Source organism: Lissotriton helveticus, chromosome 8, assembly GCF_964261635.1.
Source record: "Lissotriton helveticus chromosome 8, aLisHel1.1, whole genome shotgun sequence".
NCBI lineage: Eukaryota > Metazoa > Chordata > Amphibia > Caudata > Salamandridae > Lissotriton > Lissotriton helveticus.
In genome coordinates, this window is record NC_136069.1 from 1,251,548,071 (window position 1) to 1,251,571,117 (window position 23,047).

General features: G+C 40.7%; 1 protein-coding gene across 1 annotated transcript in view; it reads right to left on the minus strand.

Moving 5' to 3' along the window:
• Positions 1–23,047, minus strand: part of LOC144771945 (gamma-aminobutyric acid receptor subunit gamma-3) — a 1,335,689-nt gene that overhangs the window by 405,930 nt on the left and 906,712 nt on the right. The window contains exon 3 of the mRNA XM_078656176.1: positions 17,127–17,264. Within this exon, the coding sequence (XP_078512302.1) occupies positions 17,127–17,264 (138 nt within the window). The remainder of the gene's footprint in view (positions 1–17,126; positions 17,265–23,047) is intronic.

The following is a 23,047-nucleotide window of genomic DNA, read 5'->3' on the forward strand; positions in this document are numbered from 1 at the left end:
CTAAGCGCGAATATCTCCAAAAGCTAACACCTGCCCTGAGCAGTTCTTAGCCATGTTATCCAATGGGAGGTGGATAACATGGCTAAGAGCATTAGCTCGGTAATGCATGAATATCACTGACTTTTCAGCGATATTCATGCATTGCGGCCGTTTTTTATCGCATTTGTAATACCAAGGTTTATCTGCGATAAAAATCGCCGCAGCTCAGCGGTAAATTTTTGTCTCTAACCAAGCAATAGCGATAATTATCGCTATTGCTTTGTAATATGACCCTCAGTTACTTCATCGCTACCTATTTCTTGCATTTTCCCTCTAAAATCCCTGAAAAAGAAGTAAACTGCGAAATCTACTTCTGCAAAAGTAACACATATTTTACTAATGCTTAAGCTGGATTCCGTCACTCCATGGGGCAAAGTAACTATTTTTGCTATGTCCACTGATTTTCACCTGATTCATGATCACAAGGTAGAACAATATTGCATTTCTCTTCTGCTGCTTCTAAACAACTGGAACAGCTTTAGTTTCAAGCTACTACCCTAAAGTGGTATACCTCTTATCTATTTGAGATTTCTGAAACAGTCCATCTTCAGTCGTGTTCCACAACTTTTACTTGTGGAGCCCTGCACAGCTCCTTTCTAATGTTATATTATTTTATGAAACTATGTTTATGCCCAATGCAGATAGCCAAATCATTGTTTCCTTTGGCAATAATCTTGGCAACTGTCTCCTGAATGAAGACTAATACAAATTCAATAGCAGCAAAACATAGGACCTCATCTTTAATGGACCTCCTTCCACAGTGCTCTGTTTGTGTGCCAGTGGAGCTGGGTCCATTGCCCACCACTGTTGAGACAGCAAGTGATCATGGATTCATTTTTGATCATATTCTCCCATGCTTCGAACAAATCCATTATTTTTCATTCACTGGCTTTTACTACATCCGTACGCTGTTTAAAATCATTCCTTTTCTCACTCATCACTGTTTTATGACTGCTGTAATTTCAATTACAATTACCTTCTTATGTCTCATTTATGGAAATTGTATTTTAGGGTTCCAACATATTGCATTAGCCACTTTCAATTGATTTGAAATGCAGCTACATGCTTTATCTGAGAGCTATCTTCTCGCACTTCCATCCTCTTCAACATTTCTGCTCTTCATTGGTTACCAAATGATCTACCTATAAAGCATTGTGTATTTGTCATTGTGCACTTCCTAACATAAGTACGGTCTTTCTTCAGCGTTATATCACTCAAATTTATTGCAGAACCATACACTATATGATAGCCAATTTCCTTTGCCAATCTAAAATTAAGGTGACAACTCTTGGAGGCCCAGCCTTTCTGTCTGAGACGCACAAGAATTGTTCCCGCCTGTTCTCTGGTGTAATTTCAAAATTCTTCCCATCAAAAAAAATGTTTGTTTGGGTAGCAGTGCACTTTCTTGTTATTATCTTTACATCATTAGAGGAAGTGTGCACAGTTGCACACCAATTATAACAGTGAGAATGTTATGTATCTCATAGAATGTTTGTGCAGACTGCACAACATAGGGATGACATCAAGAAAAATCAAGGTCAGAAGTGGCAAAGACAGGAATACTATTCTGTGCAAGATAGCAGCTAGTAAACTCACCACCCACTATCTAGAAACGAATCATAGTGTGTGCAGAATGTTTTGGACGGTCATTGAAAAACTGCCACAACAAGCTGAAGTCACCCAAAAACTCATTGAGAAAGAACAAAGGTGGGTGTACAAACTCAGAACTAACGAAATTGGACTTAGTTATTAAACTCCTTGGTACCACCTTAATTTCCGATTAACCTTCTTTAAAAAAAACATTCATTTGAATAGAACATCTATCAGTACATGCCATAACAAAGAAGCATCACTGTACCTTAGTCCACACCTTGATGAAATTCCTTGGAACCCACTTATTTTCCGATTATTTTTGAAAAAAACATCAATTTGAATACCTCTAGATGCCATTGCCATGAAGCACCCATTACTCATGTGTCTTCACCTGACATTTTAGAACTGATCCACATGAAAGTGACTCCTCAATGAAAAGAGTAATGTCGGTCCAGTATAGTGCTTTATTTAATGACCCCATGTTTACATCATCATTCTAGCCTGAGGTACTTCATTAAATATGTGGGCAGATACATTACATCTGAAATATACTTGGGGACTAACTCTAATTTGTATTGTGGTACGGGGCACTGCTAAATATAGCATTGTGAGAAGTTGGCCTGATAGGTGATGTTTCCAATTCTGGAACCACCTATTATCAGACCAAACAATCCCTTATGGTGTCTGGTTGTAAGTCAACCTTATTAGACAAGCTATCCTAGGGGTAGCATGGACTAAGCAGCCTAAAGGCTTAACTTAAGAGGTCGTGTTAAGCGAGCTGTTTTACCACATACAATCCTGTAATATCAAATGAAAGGACACCACACAAGTATATATTATAAAAATATATGTGTTTATTACTAAAAACAATCCCCAGTATTCTTTATGAATAAAGGGGCACAAGCGTTAAATCAAAAGCACTGTTTAAACATACAAGTTGCACAATTATGGATGAGGGCGGGTGGCCACTCAAACCATATACTAAACAAGTGGTATAAGAGATGCCACTCGAGCAGTGGTTAGGCCTAGGGCCTAGGGAATCGCTGGGAGCAGTCAGGACAAGCAATGCTGAAGTCGGGAATGGCCCTCGGGATTCGGGAGATGTGCGGAAAGCGCACGCATGCACCAATGTTAACCAATGGTGCGTAAAAGTCATAAAGTTAAAGTTTAAGGACACTTCCGCTGGACCTAGAGGAACAAAACTTAACACACAGACCCTAGAGATGTGCACCAGTGTGGGAACACCGGCGGAGCAAAGTTACCTCACCCACAGGAAGTGGGTGCACAGGGTCGAAGTGGCGTCGGGTTTTGACACGCAGGCTCTTGGTGCTTGAAGCTGAAAGGGCTGCAGGCGGGTTGAAGATGAAGTGTCCGGTGGAGTCCAAGGGTGGACTCAAGTCGAAGGGTACCTGAAAGCAGAGGGGACAGAGTCTGGGTCACTCAGCAGTGACCAGGGTGGAACCAGGACGGAACCAGGCAATGTCGGGCGCAATCAGGTGGTCGTCGAGGAGCTTCTCTCCGCTGTCAGGTGGGCTCTGGGGCATCTGCGACGTCCAGGAGCAGGTCACGATCTGTCCCACGCAGGCTCTCACCGTCGGTGCAGTCGGCTTCAAGTTTGGAGCAAACAACACTTGGCAAGAGCAATCCACGCGGGATCGGAAGATTGCTTCTCACTCGGACCAGGAAGGTCAGAGTCGGGGCTCCTTTTCAGGGGAGCTGGTGTGGATCTGGAGCAACCAGATTCACGAGTCTTCTTTGTAGTTTCCTCGGCACAGGGGCCACTAGCCAGCGGGCAAGTGACCGGGCCAACGCGTTGAGCCAAATGGAGCAGAAGGGCCCCACGCAGCACTCGTCGAGTGTGGAGGGCTGAACTTTGGCTCAGGAGTAGCTCAGGGTGGGGGCTTCTCAAACCCCAGTGCACAGCTTCGAGGGTCACTCGTGGGCTGCACGGTCAGCGTCTCGTGGTCAATTCAAGATGGCGTGCCCCACGCTTCCGGTCGCCTCCACGGGTCTCAGCTCTGCAGGGACTGTGGATCGGGCTGTTGGAAGGCAGGCAAGCTTGATCTCGTTGATCTCAGTCGCTCGAGTTCCGGCGGGAACTGCAACTAAGTAGACGTCGAGGGCTGGATGGTGCCTGCTGCTGCAGGGTGGTCACTCCTTGACCACAAGGGAGATTCTTCGGGCTTCCACGTTGAGATGGAGGTCCAAGGGTCCAGAGTTTCGTTTCTAATGTTTCTTCCAGGAAATCTGATGTGCATTGGCACTGCTCCCACTCTTATTCGAATCTGGGGGGCGTGATTACCTGCTAGGTCCCCCCCTATGGGTGGGACCCAGGAAGTGGGTGGATACACCCCCTTCCTTTGATCCAGGCCGCCCTGGCACGAGGGCTGGAGTGCCCCAGAACCGGTTTGGCCGGATTATGCAAGGGGCAGCCTTGTGCGCCCCAAGCAGTGTCTGGTTTCTTTCAAACCTCCCTGCTACAATCCACTATCTCCTGTCTGGAGGGCGGTGACACCCTCCTGTGACAGGAAACCCTTTGTCCAGGACCCATTTGGTTGAGTTTCGGTCAACTGCAGGGGTCCAGACATTTGTCTGTGGCAGAGGCATCCATTTTGTGGATCTTAAGGTCTTTGTAGAAATTAACCGCATTTAAGCAAAGTAACATGTCTTACCCCTCTAGAGGGGTGGAATGCTATCCCCGTCGCCAGAACTGGCGAGGGGATAGTATTCCAAATCGTATGACACCTTACACGACATGTTTTGATAAAGCCAAACCAAAGTTGCTATATAACCGCGAGGATTATAAGGCACTTAAGAGTATATGGTATGGCAGTATCCTGAAACAGCTTAGGGAGTTGTTCCCGACAGCTGCAGACAGGCTCAGCTCATGCTAGAGCTCCATCTCACATAAAACCACGCACTCTGCCTCCAGGATTGATGAGGCCTTCCATAGGAGTGGCTCACAGGTTTACATGTGTCCAGATATAGGTTTAGATATAGGTATACTATATCTAAGCAAGGGGTGATTACACCACCTTACCCCAGCTGAGTGATCAGCCAGTTGTGTCAATTTAAGAACCAGCCAGGGGTGGCAAAAGATATGCTGCAGCCCCTGGTAGGCCTTGGTGGCCCCTATGCCCTGGGCACCTATAGTGCATTATACAGGGGCTGACAAGGAGTCCATTTCCAATTGTGGTATGTACCTAGGGTACATGGAATCCATTTTACAGAGAGAGCAGATGGCCTGGGGCCCTGATTAGCAGGGAACCAGGTCAACTAAGTCAAAAAACCAGCTAAACACAGGCAAAAATGTTGGGGTAACCATAGTCAGGTAGCCACCTTCCTACAAGCATGTTATGCAATCATCTCTTTTCTCGAGTCCATGGAACGTCACAGAAATGTTGACAAGTACAAATTTCTAATTAAGGTCCAGCATCGCATTTTATACCAGCAACTTTTCTGGTCCAATCTTCTTTTTAAACATGTTGACAGAGATATACATATCTCTAGTATGAGGCAAATATCAATCTAGTTTCTGTGATAGTTTTATTTGGCACCATTACATTTTTAATGTGTTTTCTATGATTAATTTCTCCCTTTTGCCCACACTTAAGGGTCTCTAGAACACAACCACTCTCGGGCGATGGGACTTCATTGGCCATCTGCCCCTGTCACATACGACACACGCCGCACCATTCTATAATTAGGCCAGAACTCTCCCCTTAGCCATATTCGACAACTGGGACATAAAAAACACCTCCCAGCTGTGCTCAACTTGCAGAGGGCATGAGCAGAACCTAAGAGGTATACGGGTGATTTTGGAATCCTTGATGAAGTAAATAAAGGGACTTTTGTCCCAATGAGCTGCAACCTCATTGATTTTTCAAACTCCTACATCCGTGTCTAACTGACACCTGCTCGACCTTTTTTGTTCATTTAATAATTGTCGCTTACTTGCAACAGTGTGTGACTACAGGGCCAAACCACGCCATTGCCCCTGTGGGGTCTGACAGGTACTCAAGTTGGATAACTGAAATTGACTATTCAAAGTGAACGCATGCTTTTGTCTTTTGCGTAGCTGTTCCCGAAATGTAGAGCATGGTTTACAGTGATTACATGAGGAACAATAATCGCAGAGTGAGCATGTTTGTTTTTCAACCTGTCTCCACATTACGCACAATATCAGGAAGCATTCCTTGCACCCTAATTTATTAATATTGTGTAACTGATCACAAAATAGCCAAGAAAAGTTGAAGTCTCACTCTCTCAATTGTATCATGCAACCACCACACATAGAACAATAACGGATGTATGACATTACAACGCATGCTTTTACATCGCATGCTTTTACAACGCATGCTGTTACAACGCATAGAGCTTTGGGGTGCTGCATAGTGAATACTTTAATTTACTATTCCAACTCCAGTCCCCGTGGATAGTAGGGAAGGTGTTGGATAGTAAATTAAATCTATTCCCTATCCTAGAGCGCCTCCCAGCGCAGTGCGTTGTAATGGTTTGCGTTATAAAAGTTGCGATGTAAAAGCACTGCGTGGTAAAAGTTGCGTTGTAAAGGATGTTTCCCAACAATAACATTACGTTTTATTTCTACAGGTACCATATATCCATTAACCAGGGGAGCAAGTCACTCTCCTTGTAGGTAATTTAGTATTGCATGCAGTTCAACAAAAGGAAATTCCTGGAACATTTTTAGGTTGCAGAGTAGGGGCAGAACATGTTGATGCATAGAGAGCCATAGGACTATTAGATCCCGATCCATCCCTAAATATTGATTTTATTTATTCAGCTTCACCTGGTCATCAGAATAACTAAAGTGCTCTCTGACATATGGTTGAGCCCATCCTGGTTTTTAGGTGCCAGGATGAGACCCGACTAAGAAACAAGCAACTACTAGGGCCTTAATATAAAGAGAAATAGTGATCTTTCTCTCCTATAATGGATTGGTATCCCAAGAGCAACACAATTCTAAGTTAGGTAAGGGATACCCAGTGTCTTTTCTGTTTTTCTATTTAATAAACAAGTTCCTCCAAAATTGTAATCTCTGATTTTTGAAGATTTTATAGGGTTGTCACTTTTACAAGCATTTAGCTGTGGATCAAATTATGATGATTAGCAATATGTCACTGTAACCTTTTTGTGGTCTAGTAACAGAGATTATCTATTTTTGAAACCTTGCAACAATTATGTTCCAATTTGTGCATTATAGTCTTTACTGCCACGAGTTGTCCTTCCTAATCCGCTTTCCCAGTTGTGGTTCACAGGTACATCATATGTATGCAAATTCAATGAAATCACTCTCAGATCTTTGATGAGGGTTTATTTTGGTAAGAGGTGAATGATATGCCATTGATTCATTTAGCTGAAAGGTGATGCATTTGTTGTATCCATCACAAAATACAAATGGATTAAACTTAAAATGTGACAGTACACTTTGGTAGACTCTACGGCCCCGATTTACCAAAACTTTGTTTTGGGTTTGCATTAGGTTTGTAAAGTGCAAACTGCGGTAGAGTGTTGCCGTACATACTTTCCAGTGCACATCAGGATTTGCATTGAAAAGTTTGCTTAAAGTAATACAAAGTCTACATTGCACTATTTACGTCAATGGGAAGTTTCACGGGTGACCCATGGTCTAAATAAGTTATATTGGAAATTAGCTTTCAATTGTTTAAAATCATTTTATATATATGTATATATATATATATATATATATATATATATATTACCTACTGGCGGTCGCCAGTAGGTATATATAGTTAGGATTTTTTCTCTATGGGTTTTTTGAAAATTCTATGTCTAATAACTTTGGCGTTTGTGGACGGAATTGGCTGAAATTTTCAGGAAAATGGCACATTTTGTTCCTGAGCAGCCCTTAAAAATTTGGGGGGGGTTCGTCAAGGGGGGGCCGAGAAAAAAGGGGGGTCCCAAAACGTGTTTTTAACATTGAGTTTTCCATAGGGCGGTTGGCCTCACTTTTAGCCCGAACGGCTGAATGGATTTGCACGAAACTTGGCAAAATTGTAGGGACTGGTAGCCCGATGTGCCTTTTGTAGGTCTCAATATATGTGCTCCAGTGGATTTTGAGAAATTAACGTTTAAAAAAAGATATATATCTGTAACAGCGGACCAGGCAGCGCTCCGGTTCGCGTACTTTACGCGCAACGGAGCTTTGTGAAGCGAAGCTGATTGGTTCTCCGGCGTCTGTCAACATTCCAAAAAGTCCGTAGCGGCCGCCATCTTGTCTCTCGGTAGGATCAAGAGACAAGAGGAGGTCAAAACAAAGGGGGAAATAACTATAAGGGGGCATAGTAGATCCTCGCTGACCCCCTAGGTTTGATGTGGAGGTTTTAAAAGGGCCCCGCGGGGCAAAAAAAAATAATAATAATAATAATCGAACGGCTGAATGGATTTGCACGAAACTTGGCAAAATATTAGGGACTGGTAGCCCGATGTGCCTTTGCTAGGTCTCAATATATGTGCTCCAGTGGATTTTGAGAAATTAACGTTCAAAAAAAGATATATATCTGTAACAGCGCTCCGCTTCGCGTAACGGAGGTTTGCGAAGCTGATTGGTCATTCTGTCACTGGGCTATAGTTGGGCTACATCTGGCTGATATTTGGGCTACATTTGTTTTTTTGTGTGTCTGGCGGCCATCTTTGGGCTACATTGGGCTACATTGGGCTTCATTGGGCTACATTGGGCTACATTTGGGCTCCAACATATATATAGGCCAATGTAGCCCAATATATATTTTTCAAAGTTAATTTTCGTAAAAACCACTGGAGCATATATCTTGAGACATAGCAAAGGCACATCGGGCTACCAGTCCCTACAATTTTGCCAAGTTTCGTGGAAATCCATTCAGCCGTTCGAGCTAAAAGTGAGTCCAACCGCCCTATGGAAATGAAGGAAATGAATGGGTAATTTGTAATTAGCAAATAGCTAATCGCAAACTAGGAATGGTAAAGAATCGCTATTTATTCCTTAAAGTTCGCTATTTAGGAAATGCAAAAAACTTTGATGATACATATGGCGGTTCATCTCTAACAAGATAAGAAGCATAGGGATACATTTATGATGACTGGCGCATCACCAGGGATGTGTTAGTCATTCTGTGCCGCTGTTCCGTCACCTATGGTGTGCTGCATTTACAATGCGGCGCATCATGGGGCAAAAACAGCACAGATGCGTGATGTATCTGTGCCGTAAAGGTGGCGCATTGCTGGAGTTGTATCGCAAGTGTGATGAAGCTCCAGCAAGGGTCGGGGGTGCCCCTGTCGCAGGGTTTCTGTTCTCACACAGAACTGTGGACAGAGGATTGGAACCTCGGCGAATTAGGGTGTCCCAAAACTCACGTTAGTAATCAAAAACTCCTTAGCAAGCTAGGTACAGTGTCACATTGGATATAACAAACTCTCAATGTTTAGACAATCCAGAATATGAACTTATAGTACCTCAGGATACATGGAACTCATGAACAGTCGGTCGTTATATATTTCTTAGAAACCAGAACATGGAGTTAAGAAGAACACATGTGTATTTGAAATGTTTATTTACTAATGCCGTCTTCTCAGGCGTAGTATCTTAGATAATAGAAGTACAAATATTATCAGTAGCAAAATTACCAGCATAGTTACTAGTACATAAAAAGCGAATGGTGACAGTATGTTAACATGCTGTAAATGAATAAGAGTTAGCAACACTTATAAGCAGCCGCGGGCCGTGGAGGGAGTTACGGTGGGGCAGGGAGGCGGGGAGGGGGAGGGGCAAGGTAGAGAGGGCTCCACCCTGCTTCTCCCCCTCCCCGCCTCCCTGCCTCACCGTAACTCCCTCCACGGCCCGCGGCTGCTTATATCTCACCCTCCCTAATACACATATTATATTATTTGCTAAGAAGGTCTCTTTGTGTTGGTTTAGGGCGTGCCCATACTTTAGTGTCTTAGATTTGAAGGAATCACATCAGCATACACCAGCTCTCTCTTCATGTGAACCGCATCAACTGTTGTGTATGTGTGTTCGGCAAAGCAATATAAAACTCGCCTCATGCCCAGAATTGGCAGAAGTTGCACTTATGTTATGAGTATGAAGTCGTGGAGATCAGACCTCATAACAATTCTGTATCGTGTTGTTCTTGAAACTTTAGCACTCGCTGTACAGATATAGTTTAACAAGCAAAGCAGATAGTAGAGCAATAACATATTATTCTCATGTAAACCACGATGAACTACTAGGTGGAAAGCTAAAGCAACAACTAAGTGTCGTGTGCAGAAGTTGCAAAAAAGGAAAAATGGCGTTTAAACCGGTAATGAGCCCATGCTAACTTAACACGGTGTAAAGATATCCAGGACCTAGATGACACCTCCCCATGATCCGGAAACGAACTGAATAAGATAATAGAAGTGCCATCTCATGAGAGCAGATTGCAAGTTTATATGTGGACGGTCCGCAAGGTAAAGCATTAAAAACTAGGAAAATTTAATGCTAAAGAAAAATAAAACAGCCAAGTACTTTATCGAGTCTTAAGCCAATAGGCAAGGTAAATAATAAAAACTTGACAAATAAGTCAATGAATTGTCAATGAAATGCTAGTACTCAGCATATCAAACATGAAAAAGGTCTATGACATAACTGTGTATGCAAAATAAGCTGCAACAGCCTCCAATAGGAAGTCACCGTCTTCATCCGAAAACAGTTCAGCCATCCAATTTAAAAGCGGAAAAGAACATACGTGCTCTCCCAGCACCGGATCCTCTATCACCATCAGAGGACAGCTCGGTGGGTTTTCAAGAAAGCTCTGTTCCAAGAAAGACTGTGCTGCCGCCAGTAAATTCCAGGGACCAAGTAGTCCATGCATCAATGCCACAGCCATAATCCTTTCGCCAGGACAAACCAACTCGTGAGTAATGATAGGAGTCATCAGCTGATTAAAGTCGACGTCAGGAGAAACCGGTCCGCAGAGACACAAATCAATGGCCCAATCAAAATCACAGGTCAGGCAGTGAAATACAGGCTGGACACAGGTGAAGTAGGAGAATCGAAAAGATAATCCATATGCCGTGCTTAATATCGCCAACGGCATTGTGCCATAATATTCTAGCATGCGATTGCGGAACAGTGTCAGCAGCTGCAGGGTGGGAGGTTGTATAGGAGGGACATCCATATTTAAAAATGTAAAAAAGCACAAGAGCGTCCGCTGGTAATGCAAGTAAAAATGCCAATCCACGAAGCAGAGTGGAGAAAATAGAATGAAAGAAAGCAGGGATGACTCCAAAGATTTTCTCAAATGAAGTCACGAGACCACTGGTAACAACTTTAAAAAAGTGCGCCAGGGCCTTTGTGGAGGATGCGTTAAAGATAGTCCGAACCATCTTGCTGAAATTGAAAGGCAAATCTGAATTGAGAAGGGTCTGCACCTCTGTACGGGTGTTCGCTATGTGAAGCACGAAAGTTTCACGGGCCGAACTCAAGGCCACCTCTCTCTGAGACAAAAGAGCTCTTATTCTTGCCATGCCGTTGAAATCTCTCCCAAGGTTGGTATTTGTGGCGAGATTGAAAACTCCCTATGTTCATGTGTGGGAGGAAATAGAACATTTCTGCAGCAAATAACCCGTTCACTTACTGTTACCATAAAAGCAATACTTTTAATTAACTCAGAACAATCTTCATTATTGAGCATCAAATAACTACCATTTTCCAACAACTTGAACGTGGGGATGATAGCAGGAACTGGCGTGCCTTGCAACACGCAAGCCATATTTGGTCGGTGTTTGTTGCATGAACCGTGTAACTGTATGTGCCTACACATTAGTGAATGATCTGGCGTCTCAGTGCATTCCTCTCCATTCAGATAAACTTCTTGATCATCTTTGAAACATCTGTATGTGTATGGAAGCGACCAGACCTCATGAAGAAAAGCACTACCTAAAGGTTCATAACGACCTATTGGTATATATTTCATACAATTTGAAAACTTATATAAAGCAAAAGGCAGCGTTATTAAACCGTGGATAAGGCACGTTGTCAAAAAACCCGCAATCCTCTGCTGATGATGTCACTGAGCATGTCATGAATGATGTAATATGTGACATCATCAGCAGTGGATTACGGGTAATAGTATCTCTAGTTTACTCCCCTATAGCTGTCTTTCTTTTAACATAAGTCTCTGTTTCCTTCCCTTATACTTACTGTTTTTGGTTCGCTTCCGGTTCGCGTACCGGCGAGCGAACTGGGAAGCGAACTAAGAGAAATAGAGGTTGGCACAGTTCCAAATATTGTACCAATTTTTTAATAACGGGGAGGTAGTTCTGAAAAGAACTTTTTTTTTATTGTTTTTGTTGTTTTATATTTTTTTTATTATTTTTCAGAACATTTTTTTACTTTTTTTGAATTTTTCTGAACAGTTTTATATTTTTGGGGGTTTTTCTTGGAGGGGGCAATGAAAACGATTCATTGTAAAGGGCTCAACAGGAGCAACAAAACAAAAAAAAAGTATTTATTATTTTGGGCGTTTCGTACAAACTTGCATATGATAGTCAATAGCTCTGTTGATCAGAGTGATGCTTCTTTCTCCGTAGCAAATGAATCCATCGCAAAATACGCAGATGTGTTTTACTTCACCAAATCTCATTTGTATATTTGGCACCATCTCCCTGCCCTCTGGTCCCGTTACTTCCGGTACAACAGATCTTCTGGCCATAATAGGGAGATTATCTAGGTCGTTCCGAAACTGTGCAGCACTGTAGTTGTTAGGATGCCACCTAGTCATATGGCGATGCATTGTGTAGTTTCCGAAACTGTATTTTTTCTCGGTTCCTCTGGACAGTCTATCTTGACATATAAGGCAAGTTACGTATCTTGCATTTACTTTTTTCTGACCTTTGGGAATTTTAAAAAATTGCGAAATGAAGTTTTCTTTCCGGTGAGACGTCCTGGGTTCCTCAGGCAAAAACTGCCTCTCTTCGTGCTCTTCCTCCTGTTCCTCTTCTTCCTCTTCTTGCTGAATTATAACTTGAGCAGGTGGTCCACTCTTCCTTGGATGTGGTGGAGGTGGTGGGGAAGCACCAGCTGAAGCTACTAAAGAAGCCATTGCTCAGTGATCACAAAGGGTCTTTCTCTCACAATGATGAAAGTCAGAGTGAGGAAAGAAGGAGGGATTTTCATCATTTGGGAAAAACAAGAGTTCTCAACCAATCAAAAGTGTTCATTTTAGATTATATGACCTAGTCTTACATCATTAGGAAACCAAAAGTGAAATGAACCAATGAAAAGTGTTATTACCAAGTCACATGACTTGCTGTGTTTACGTTAAGCGCTTTGCAGGGCCTCCCGGTTTGCTTCCAGAAACCTGCGCTTTGCGACTCGCTTCGCGTACCAGTTCGCTAACGTAGCACGTCATATGACGTATCACGCGACAACGTGAAACGTCATGCGGACGGGAGGCGTCACGATGTTGTTTTCTAACGCGGCACTTGCGGTAAAGAAACGTTTACCGGCTCGCGGTCTATTTCGCGGCATCAAGGTCAGCTAACGGGAAGCTTCCCGATTCGCGAAGCGGGAACGAAGAAAAAAAAATATTTAAAAAAAAAATTATTCATAAACATATAAATATATTTTTGGATTTAAAGAAGAATACATTTTACAGCTACAGATATTAGCTGTTAAAAAACCAATGAAATTCACTGAAAAAACCATAGGTTATAGACCATATATAGTTAGGAATTAGCATTTACAAAACCTTGAAAATTCACTGAAAAAACCATAGGTTATAGACCATATATAGTTAGGAATTAGCATTTACAAAACCTTATTTTACTCACACAAAACCATTGAAATTCCATATATAGTTAGTTGCACTAACTATATATCGCGCACCAGCAATCCACTGCTGATGATGTCACATATTACATCATTCATGACATGGTCAGTGACATCACTGATGACATCACTGATGACATCTCAAATGACATCACTGATGACATCACTGATGACATCTCAAATGACATCACTGATGACATCATGACACACCAATACCAGTTACTACATACGCACTCACTGATTCCTACGTCTACACACACATTCACTCATTCACCCATACAATGACTCATACATACAGTCACTTATTATTACAACACTATCATATGCACTCATACACCTATGCAGACAGTCACACACTGCCACTCATCCATGGAGTTACTCACACACCAAGTCAGTCCTGTAAAGAATCAATCACACTTCCATTTCTTCATCTATACAGTTAAACACAGAACACCATACTTCAGTGACATCACTGATGACATCACTAATGACATCTGAAATGACATCACTGATGACATCTCAAATGACATCACTGATGACATCATGACACACCAATACCAGTTACTACATACGCACTCACTGATTCGTACGTCTACACACACATTCACTCATTCACCCATACAATTACTCATACATACAGTCAGTTATTATTAGAACACTATCATATGCACTCATACACCTAGTCAGTCCTGTGAAGAATCAATCACACTTCGATTTCCTCATCTATAGTTAAACACAGAACACCATACTTTTCACACATATACTAACACATACTTACTCTCTTATACAATCACTGATACAAGTACACATTGATATGCACAGAGTCACACACCTCCCAGCCAGCCACACACACACTCAGTCTTCCATACATCCAGTCATTCTTCAATATGTAAAACGTATTTAAACTTTACAAAAACACACAGACACTAGATGATGTCATCAGTGATGTCATTTGAGATGTCATCAGTGATGTCATCAGTGATGTCACTGACCATGTCATGAATGATGTAATATGTGACATCATCAGCAGTGGATTGCGGGTGCGCGATATATAGTTAGTGCAACTAACTATATATGGAATTTCAATGGTTTTGTGTGAGTAAAATAAGGTTTTGTAAATGCTAATTCCTAACTATATATGGTCTATAACCTATGGTTTTTTCAGTGAATTTTCAAGGTTTTGTAAATGCTAATTCCTAACTATATATGGTCTATAACCTATGGTTTTTTCAGTGAATATATATATATATATATATATATATATATTTAAAACCAAAGTTTTCCGGAGCGCCGCAGCTTGCCACAGCTTCCCCCAGGAACACAGATGCACGGACCAAAGATTTTGCGGTGATTCAGATATTTATTCGCTTGCCTGGCTTCATTAATATATATATATATATATATATATATATATATTCCAACAAAACTTTGCCCGGATCGAGGAAGCCACACCAGATGATTTGTATCAGCCAAGGGTATTTTATTCAAAGACAGCAGAGTCCAAACAGCAGTGGTGCCCAACAGGAAATAAAACGTCCTGCCCGACGCGTTTCGTGCTGGGAAAGCACTTCATCATGGGCTGCGGGCGTCTGCATGAGTAGTGTTCACAGCTGTGACTGCATTTAAACAAATAACACCACGCCCTTGTGGGCGCGGCCACCACTGTGGCCTTCTGGTAAGTGTAGTTTCGCAATGTTTTACCCCAGTGGGTTGCTGTGCTCACCCTCAATTTTAGCCAAAATAACTCCCAAGTGGGTTGTGGTATCACTCTTCCGCCGTCAGTTCTGCTTTCTAACATCTTTGAAAAGGCGTCATCTGTCCCTGATGCTGCAGCGTCGAGTGGCGTTGTAGCGGGGCTGCACCGAAGAACAGCAGGGCTCCTCTCACGGCTCAGGCTGCGCCGTACATATTCCAACAAAAGTTTGCCCGGATCGAGGAAGCCACACCAGATGATTTGTATCAGCCAAGGGTATTTTATTCAAAGACAGCAGAGTCCAAACAGCAGGGGTGCCCAACAGAAAATAAAACGTCCTGCCCGACGCGTTTCGTGCTGGGAAAGCACTTCATCATGGGCTGCGGGCGTCTGCATGAGTAGTGTTCACAGCTGTGACTGCATTTAAACAAATAACACCACGCCCTATATATATATACACACATATATATGTCTTTGGGGGATTATATAAGTATTTATATATTATATTAAATATTGGGGGAATATATTTAATTTACATTATATTAAAATGAAATGTTAAAATCTTTATCTTTTACTACTTTAAACTATATATTAAAAAAATGATATTTTTGTCTATTACTTTATATTAGTGTCAACGATTTTTCCCCCCAATATTTTAGTACTTACCATTATAAAAAAGGATCATGATGTGGTAAACAATATTTTTGACAAGATATTTTTGTCAAAGATTTTGTTTACCCCAATATTGTGTCAGTGATCCTTACACGTGGCCAAACAATGGTACTACTTAAAAAATAAAGGAGGTAAAGAATTAAGACAGAACTCCACAGGAAATAATGTTAAAAGAAATTAATTCATTTCAATGTTTTAAAAATAGATATAAATTAGATTTAAAGCTAAAAAGTACATGTTATTTAAAATACTTTAATAACCTGTTCAATTTAAAATTAAGTGCAATTGTTGATTTTTAATTAAAATTAGTGCATTAATTTAAATTACTGCCAAACAATGAACTTACTCCCCATAGAAGAGATAGGAGACATGCAGGTGTGAGATTTACACTCATAGGTTTGCAAATAGCATTTTGTAGTTCTTTAGTAGTACTATTAAACATACTGCAAAATGTAGTGTGTAAAAGCTCCAGAAGGCCATTATGCTTCTTATCCCATAAACTTCAATAGAGGTACTCACAAGGGGAATTGCATATTTTGTGTTTATGCCTACACTTCAACGGTTTTTGCCACAAAATCATGCTTGCAAGCAGTGTACATTCTAACACTGTGCATCTTAGAAGAGAGCTACATACACTAGTATGGTGTTTTTCTACATTCTTTTTTTAAGGTCAAGAAAATTTGTATTTGATATTGAAAAGAGAAAAGCAAGGTGTCAATACAAAGTACAATGGAAATATAACACGTTGAAAAACTATGATAAATAAAACGAGCATAAGGGTATACATAGTATCAAAAGGAGAATCTGGGCATATAAAACAATCATAAAAACATGAAAATACCTGAAAGGAATATAAAGATAATACAATGAAGAAAAGAAAAATGGAATGCAGTGAGCATTTAAGGAGGTTTTTCTACATTCTGAGTTTTGGAAAGAGGATTTGTAGCAGAATAACACTCAGTGAGTACTGCACCCAGCAGCATTGGTGTTTACCATGTCACTATTACATCCCAGGATTCTGGTGGACAGGGAATGATCCCTACTCGAGTATTCTTGAGGCAATGATAAAGGAAGCTAGAAATCTATAGGTCTAGATTGCATATCTTCTGACAGATGCTAAAATGGCCCTAAGAAAGATGTAAATCAAATTACAATTGATAAATATACAGGGACTAACAACCCGTTTCATCCTTAATAAAAGAATTTCTAAACAAGAAACTCATCCAGACATTCCATAATAGACATGGAACCAGACCAAACCACATCTTACAAATGAACTTTAGATTGTCACAGTACCTGCTGATGTTTTCACAAAGTCTGTGGTGTTCCTTAAACCCATGAAGTCAAATTGATATAGTCTCCATGATTTCTGGTTTGCGGCCTCCACCGAGTTCTTCCTCCACCTATAGAGCATTTCCTCTTTTGGATATCCATCTGAAAAAAATAATAAACTATTTAGATTGTTTGGGAAGTATATGATCCAAGTCATTAGCCAAGGCAAGTTCGTTTTTATTGTGTACAGTTTGCTAAAACCTTAACAATAGAAGTTGATAAACGCTCATTACTGCATTTCCTTTTACAATCATGTAACAAGACTTAAATATCATAATAATGTAATTAATAATGTTGTGTATGGCATAGTATAAAAGACGAGTTATCATCTTAGGTGCAACCTTACGACTTAGTTTAGCTAACACACACAGAGGTACATTGAGCAAAGTGCATATTGTAGAGTGCAAAGTGAAGTTACAAGAGAGTGCATAGATAGTAGAGAAAGGGGGTGGGATCGGCATTGATTGTGTTTAACACTGCACGACATTGATGGCGATCAACTTTTTCCCAGTAAGCCCTAGGAATGTTGTGTATCGACAGTTCAAAATAGGGTCTGTAGCTTTCATACTTGCAATTACCGCCTTCCTCATTGTCTGAATCCCACATTTATTGAAAGGGGCTTTCAGCAGTAACCTCCTCTCTTTGAGTAAGTCTAGTCAGGGACGTGTAATGTGTATGATGCTTTCTTCTACAGAACTACACAGTCTGCAGCAGTCCTTTGTAACTATCATTTTCAAATGCTTTTCATCAATTTCCCTGGGAAAAATACCAAAACGGTAGAGCATAAAGTCAATTTTTAGCTGACTTGATCACCCGGTCTCTAGGTAAGGTTGAGGATTAAGTTTCTTGTACCCATTTCGGATACTCCAGGCATGTCATCAGGAGAATAAAATCTCTTTATCTGTTAACGCAGAAGTTTTTTTCACAAGGCAATTAACTAGCTTTCCGAAAGTTATTGGGGATTGACAATTTTTCCATATTGCATGAATACCTAAATCAGTAATGTCCCCTAAATCATTAATGGGAAGTATATGATGGTGTAATAAGGATGACTTATTCAAATCGTTGACTAAATGGGCCACGATTATTAGTGGGCTAAAAAAGGAGGTGTATTTATAGCACCCAGGAAATATCAATACTGCGTGGTTTTATATTTAGTGGGTGCTGTAATAACCTCTTGCTCCAAGTTTTACTTTGGAAAAGGATGAGTTACACATGGAATTGATGCTTTCAGCAACAATTCAAAACTTATTAGCGTATACTACATGTAGGTACCCAATCATTGTGGGGAGGTTTAACCTGATGAAATGCACGAATTAATTTTTTTTTGTCTTGTAATTACTGCAGTAGTTGTAATTCTAAGTTGTGTGCAAACAGAAGTTTGTGGGGGTGGGTCAGAATTTTCCGGCCTACCTGTGATCGAGCATTGTAGTAAGGGCCACTCAAATGATGCATTTTTGAGGAGGCAACATTTTCTGCATAATTGTGGATTTATTTGGTGCATTTGCCACATAATGCATCATCTACTACATAATCTGTAGATTTTAACAAAAACAAATGTCTTCAGCTCATTGGAACAAAGGTTAATAAAGATGCGGTGAGGTGTTGCTGCATAGGTTGGCTGGTCACCTTTCTGGTGCTTATGGCTGTATTTGGACGTTAAAGTAGGACTAATGAGGTGAACCCTTTGTCCACACAAATATGAACGTGTAAAAATGACAAAATAATGAAGTTACACAATCAGAAAATATACCACACTAAATTGCATAGTTTGGAGCATGTGTACATTTAAACAAAAACAAAAAAATTCTGCATTACATGAAGGACCGACCAGAAAACAGGATCATTCCATGTTTTTGGATACTTGAAGTTTCCTAGCACAGAGGTGGAATCGTTTTACATCCTGAGTCAATGTGAAAGGTGTAGGGCTGAAAAGAAGGCGACAAGATAGTGTGTGAAGTCTGTAGCAGGAACGAATGCTCGGTATGAAACCTCTAAGGGAAGCACTTCAGGGGGAAATGAAATATGTATCCCTCCAAAAAGACAAATAGCACCGGGAGAAACCAGGTAAAAAGGTCATAAATACTCTTAACTAGCATTGCTTTCACATTTATGCCTGACCAATTTATCATTCTTAACACGCTGCAGTGTAAACCTGTGGGAGATTTGCACTATGCTTCCATTTCATTATTGTGAGAAAGGCCGGTCAATAAAGCAATAAAATGACAGCTATCGCGGCACACGTTATTGTCCAGCTTCTAGCAATGTAAGCAACTTATTGCACTACGGAGTATGTATGTGTTCAAGCATTTTGCTTAGACTACAGAAAACATATTTACATTGTTCATTATTGTAACACGAATGCTCAGACACAATTGAGACAAAACAACCCGCGTTATAGCAAACTGTAAGGTTGTTGCAGTTATTGTATTGTGATGGAAATCCGTTTTATCAAGACTACATTCGGTAAGTTTCTAAACATTTTTTTCTCAAGTATAAGAGTAAATGTGCGGAAGTAGATTTTCTTAAAGACCTGTTTCTCCGAAATTCAAAGAGGTTTGAAATTGCTTAAAGGGATAACAGCAAAAGTTCGCTTTGTAATTGAGATATACATATTTTATGGAAAGTAATATATTTAATCTTGAAAAAAACGAATCTCGTAAAAAGTTGGTGATCAAAAAACTCCATTACACATTGCAGTTAAGTTGAATAAAATGGTTAAGTGCAACAGCTTCCCCTTCCAAACTCAAATCTAAATACTCTTTTCAGTGCTGCCTTCCGAGCCACTTTGTTTTGTTTGATATTGGAATGAGTAACAATTCTGAAAGAGAAGAGACTGGGGTCACAACAGATAATTCATCATTTTCCAATCTAGGAATTATGGATTTTTGTTACATCTCGACTTCTTTCCCAGCAGAGATCCTAGGCAGGTGTGGGAAGTGACACATTTCCGTCCAACCACATCTTTTAGGTGTGTAGAAATAGAAGAGACAGAATTACTTCCTCTTGTGTTCACCATCGTAAAGCCAAGCTGGCCTTTGGACACTGTTTGTCTCTTTTAAAAAATAAAATGATAAAGCTTCTTTTCTTTCTAATACAGGACTGGATCTGCCCGGTGTGACTGCACATGATTGGAGTAACCATACATCACTGCATATGGACACAGGGTGTAAATACATGAGGAACTTCTTCGAGCTCAAATGAACTGTCCAGCAATTTAAAGATCCACAAAGAAGGAGACTTTTTCTTTTTTACAATTTTGGGGTCCAATTTGGGACCATTGTAACTCTAACTAGATTACCTAAAACTGAGCCTTTGGTATTTTTTCTGCACTTAAATAAACGAAAGGTAATAATTATTTTATGTTAAATAGAACGTTTATGAAATTGCTGCCGGTATCTCCATGAACTAAACTGTTTTTCGTGTATATGTACGGTTCATCCCCCAAAAAAGAAAGATTAAACATCTATGAGTAGAGGAGCCTGTTCATCTAGGTAGGTTAAATAGGGCCCATGTTAACAGTATTGGCGGAGTAATTAAAGGTGTACTTAGGTAGTGTTGTTTGCAGACTATAGTCAGATTTTCAGAAGAATATTGAATTTGTCAGGGATTTAACTGTTTCGAATGAGGGATGCTGGTAGAATTTTTGTCTGTTCAGCGGAAGTGGTGAGGAATGTCTTGATAGTTATGGTGTAATTAAATTGTGTTCCTAATTTCCTGGCAGTTGGTGATGCTGTTAAGGTCTCAGGTGGGAAGGTCATGAGGTAGAGTGGGGGGTTTGCTGGAAGAAGAACTGGGTAGTATAGGACCTTTGCTTTGGAGAAAGTTAGCATTAAAGAATGGAGTGGCATCTGGGGTTTAAAACCTCTGAGCCATCTGGACATTTTTTATTGGAAATGGGCATAAAGTATTGGAAATGAAAAGCGGAATATTTGAGTGGTGTCTGTTTATAGATGATTAGAAAGAGCGATAGAAGATATAACATCACCAAGTGAGGTTGGTTACTCTTACTTGAGTGGCGAAAGAGAGCAAAGCACACGAGGAGGCTGATAAAGAGCCGTCAGCAAGATAGAACAATTGTTTGAGAGATTTTTCCGAGGTTCCCAGGTATTTGAGGGTCAGGCAGTGCTTAATTTGAGACAGTTGTTTCCAGTGCTCGGCACCAGCACTTAATTGTCAGCAACATCGACTATGACAGTCTGTCACAAGGTGGCCCTGTTCATCTTATTTAGAGAGTAGCATAACAAAAGGTGTTTATAAATTCAATATACATTAAAAAAGACTTATATCTGCCACCAAGTCATTCTAATAGCTTTGGTGACCTGGAATAGTCTGAATACTCACACTTGTAGAAGGGTGATGGTTAGTTGGTGTGTTTGTAATGTCATTGGCAGCACTGGCAGGGGCAATGGGGGGAGTGAGCCGAATGGGCCCCCTAACGAGGGCCCTGACTCTTATTTATTTACAAATTAATCACTGTAGGTATGTGGAATTGACCTTTTCATAGAATAATTTAATAGAAGATATAGGTGCATGAGATGCAAGAAGTTACAACTTTGTCCTGGTGGCAGTTTTGTTAAACTGGCATAATCTCAAGCAATTTCTGGCATTTCTCATTCAGCAAGTTATGCAAAATTCCAGATTCAAATCTGTTTGGGTGAAAGTTCTATAGGGAGAGCACGGAACAACATTAATGAAAGTAACAGGAGTGGCTGTCCACTACATTAGGATTTTTTGTGCTATTTGTTAGCACAAAATGCAGGACACATTTCAGGCTAAAATACAGTAGAACTGCATGATTTACATTTCACAGGATTTTGCTAAATGTTTAGGAAAATGTATTCTGAGAATGTGTGTGAATGTTGCACACCTCAAATTAAAACAATAGAGATAGTAAATGAGCCTGATAAACTCAATATTTGTTTTAGGGAGGAACTGAGGAAACACTGTACAGTGGTTGGAAACGGAGGAGTAGCTGGTGGTTGTTTCTTCATCAAGTAGATCACAACCACAGGTTAAACACATGTAGGTTAGTTGCTGGAAGATAGAAATACTGGTTTTAGACCTGGCATCTTTTGGTGTGGTTTGCCCAGTCTTATTGCTTTTGACCTCCTGGTTGTGACTGCATGCTAAACTTTGTTTCTTCTGGATTTAGGACTCAGGGCACTTTTTCACTCCTGACCAGTGCTAAAGGTTTTCAATCCTTAATTTGCTAACAAAGATCTTGTGGCTTATTCCTTTAGTGGCACAGAGGACCGTCAGGCACTGGTTATTTTCTGCCTGGACTACGGCAACATACTGTATTTCTGCACCGATAAGTCGTCTATACAGCACCTGCAAATTGTCCAGAACTCTGCTGCCAGACTGCTTTATCACTTACCCAGATATGTTTCTGTTTCTCATTTACTAAATGAACTTCATTGGCTAAAGGTGGCCAAACACATTGAATTCAAATCATTGTGCTATATGTTCAAGGTGAAACTTGGCCTGGGACCATGTTATATACAGGAACTAGTATCTCCCTACCAGCAACTCGGCTACTAAGATCCTTGACCCAGGCCTTGTTTGGTATTCCCATGTTTCGACTAACCCGTATGAAGGGCCTTTCATTTGCTTACCTGGGTCCTAAGCTTTGGAACTCGTTACTGGTTGACATAAGAAACTGTAAGTCATTTCTCACCTTCTGTAAGATGCTGAAAACTTGTCTATTCTGATTCTGCACTGTTGGGACAGCTAACCTGTGGCCGCCTTTCACCTAGAAAACCTTCGAGGTAGCTGTCGTACTACAAGTTGCTTATAATATTAATAAAGTGCATGTTCTCTGTGGCTAAAATGTATTGGCATTTAGTTTCTTGATGATTGCGATATTTGATTTACTAATACGT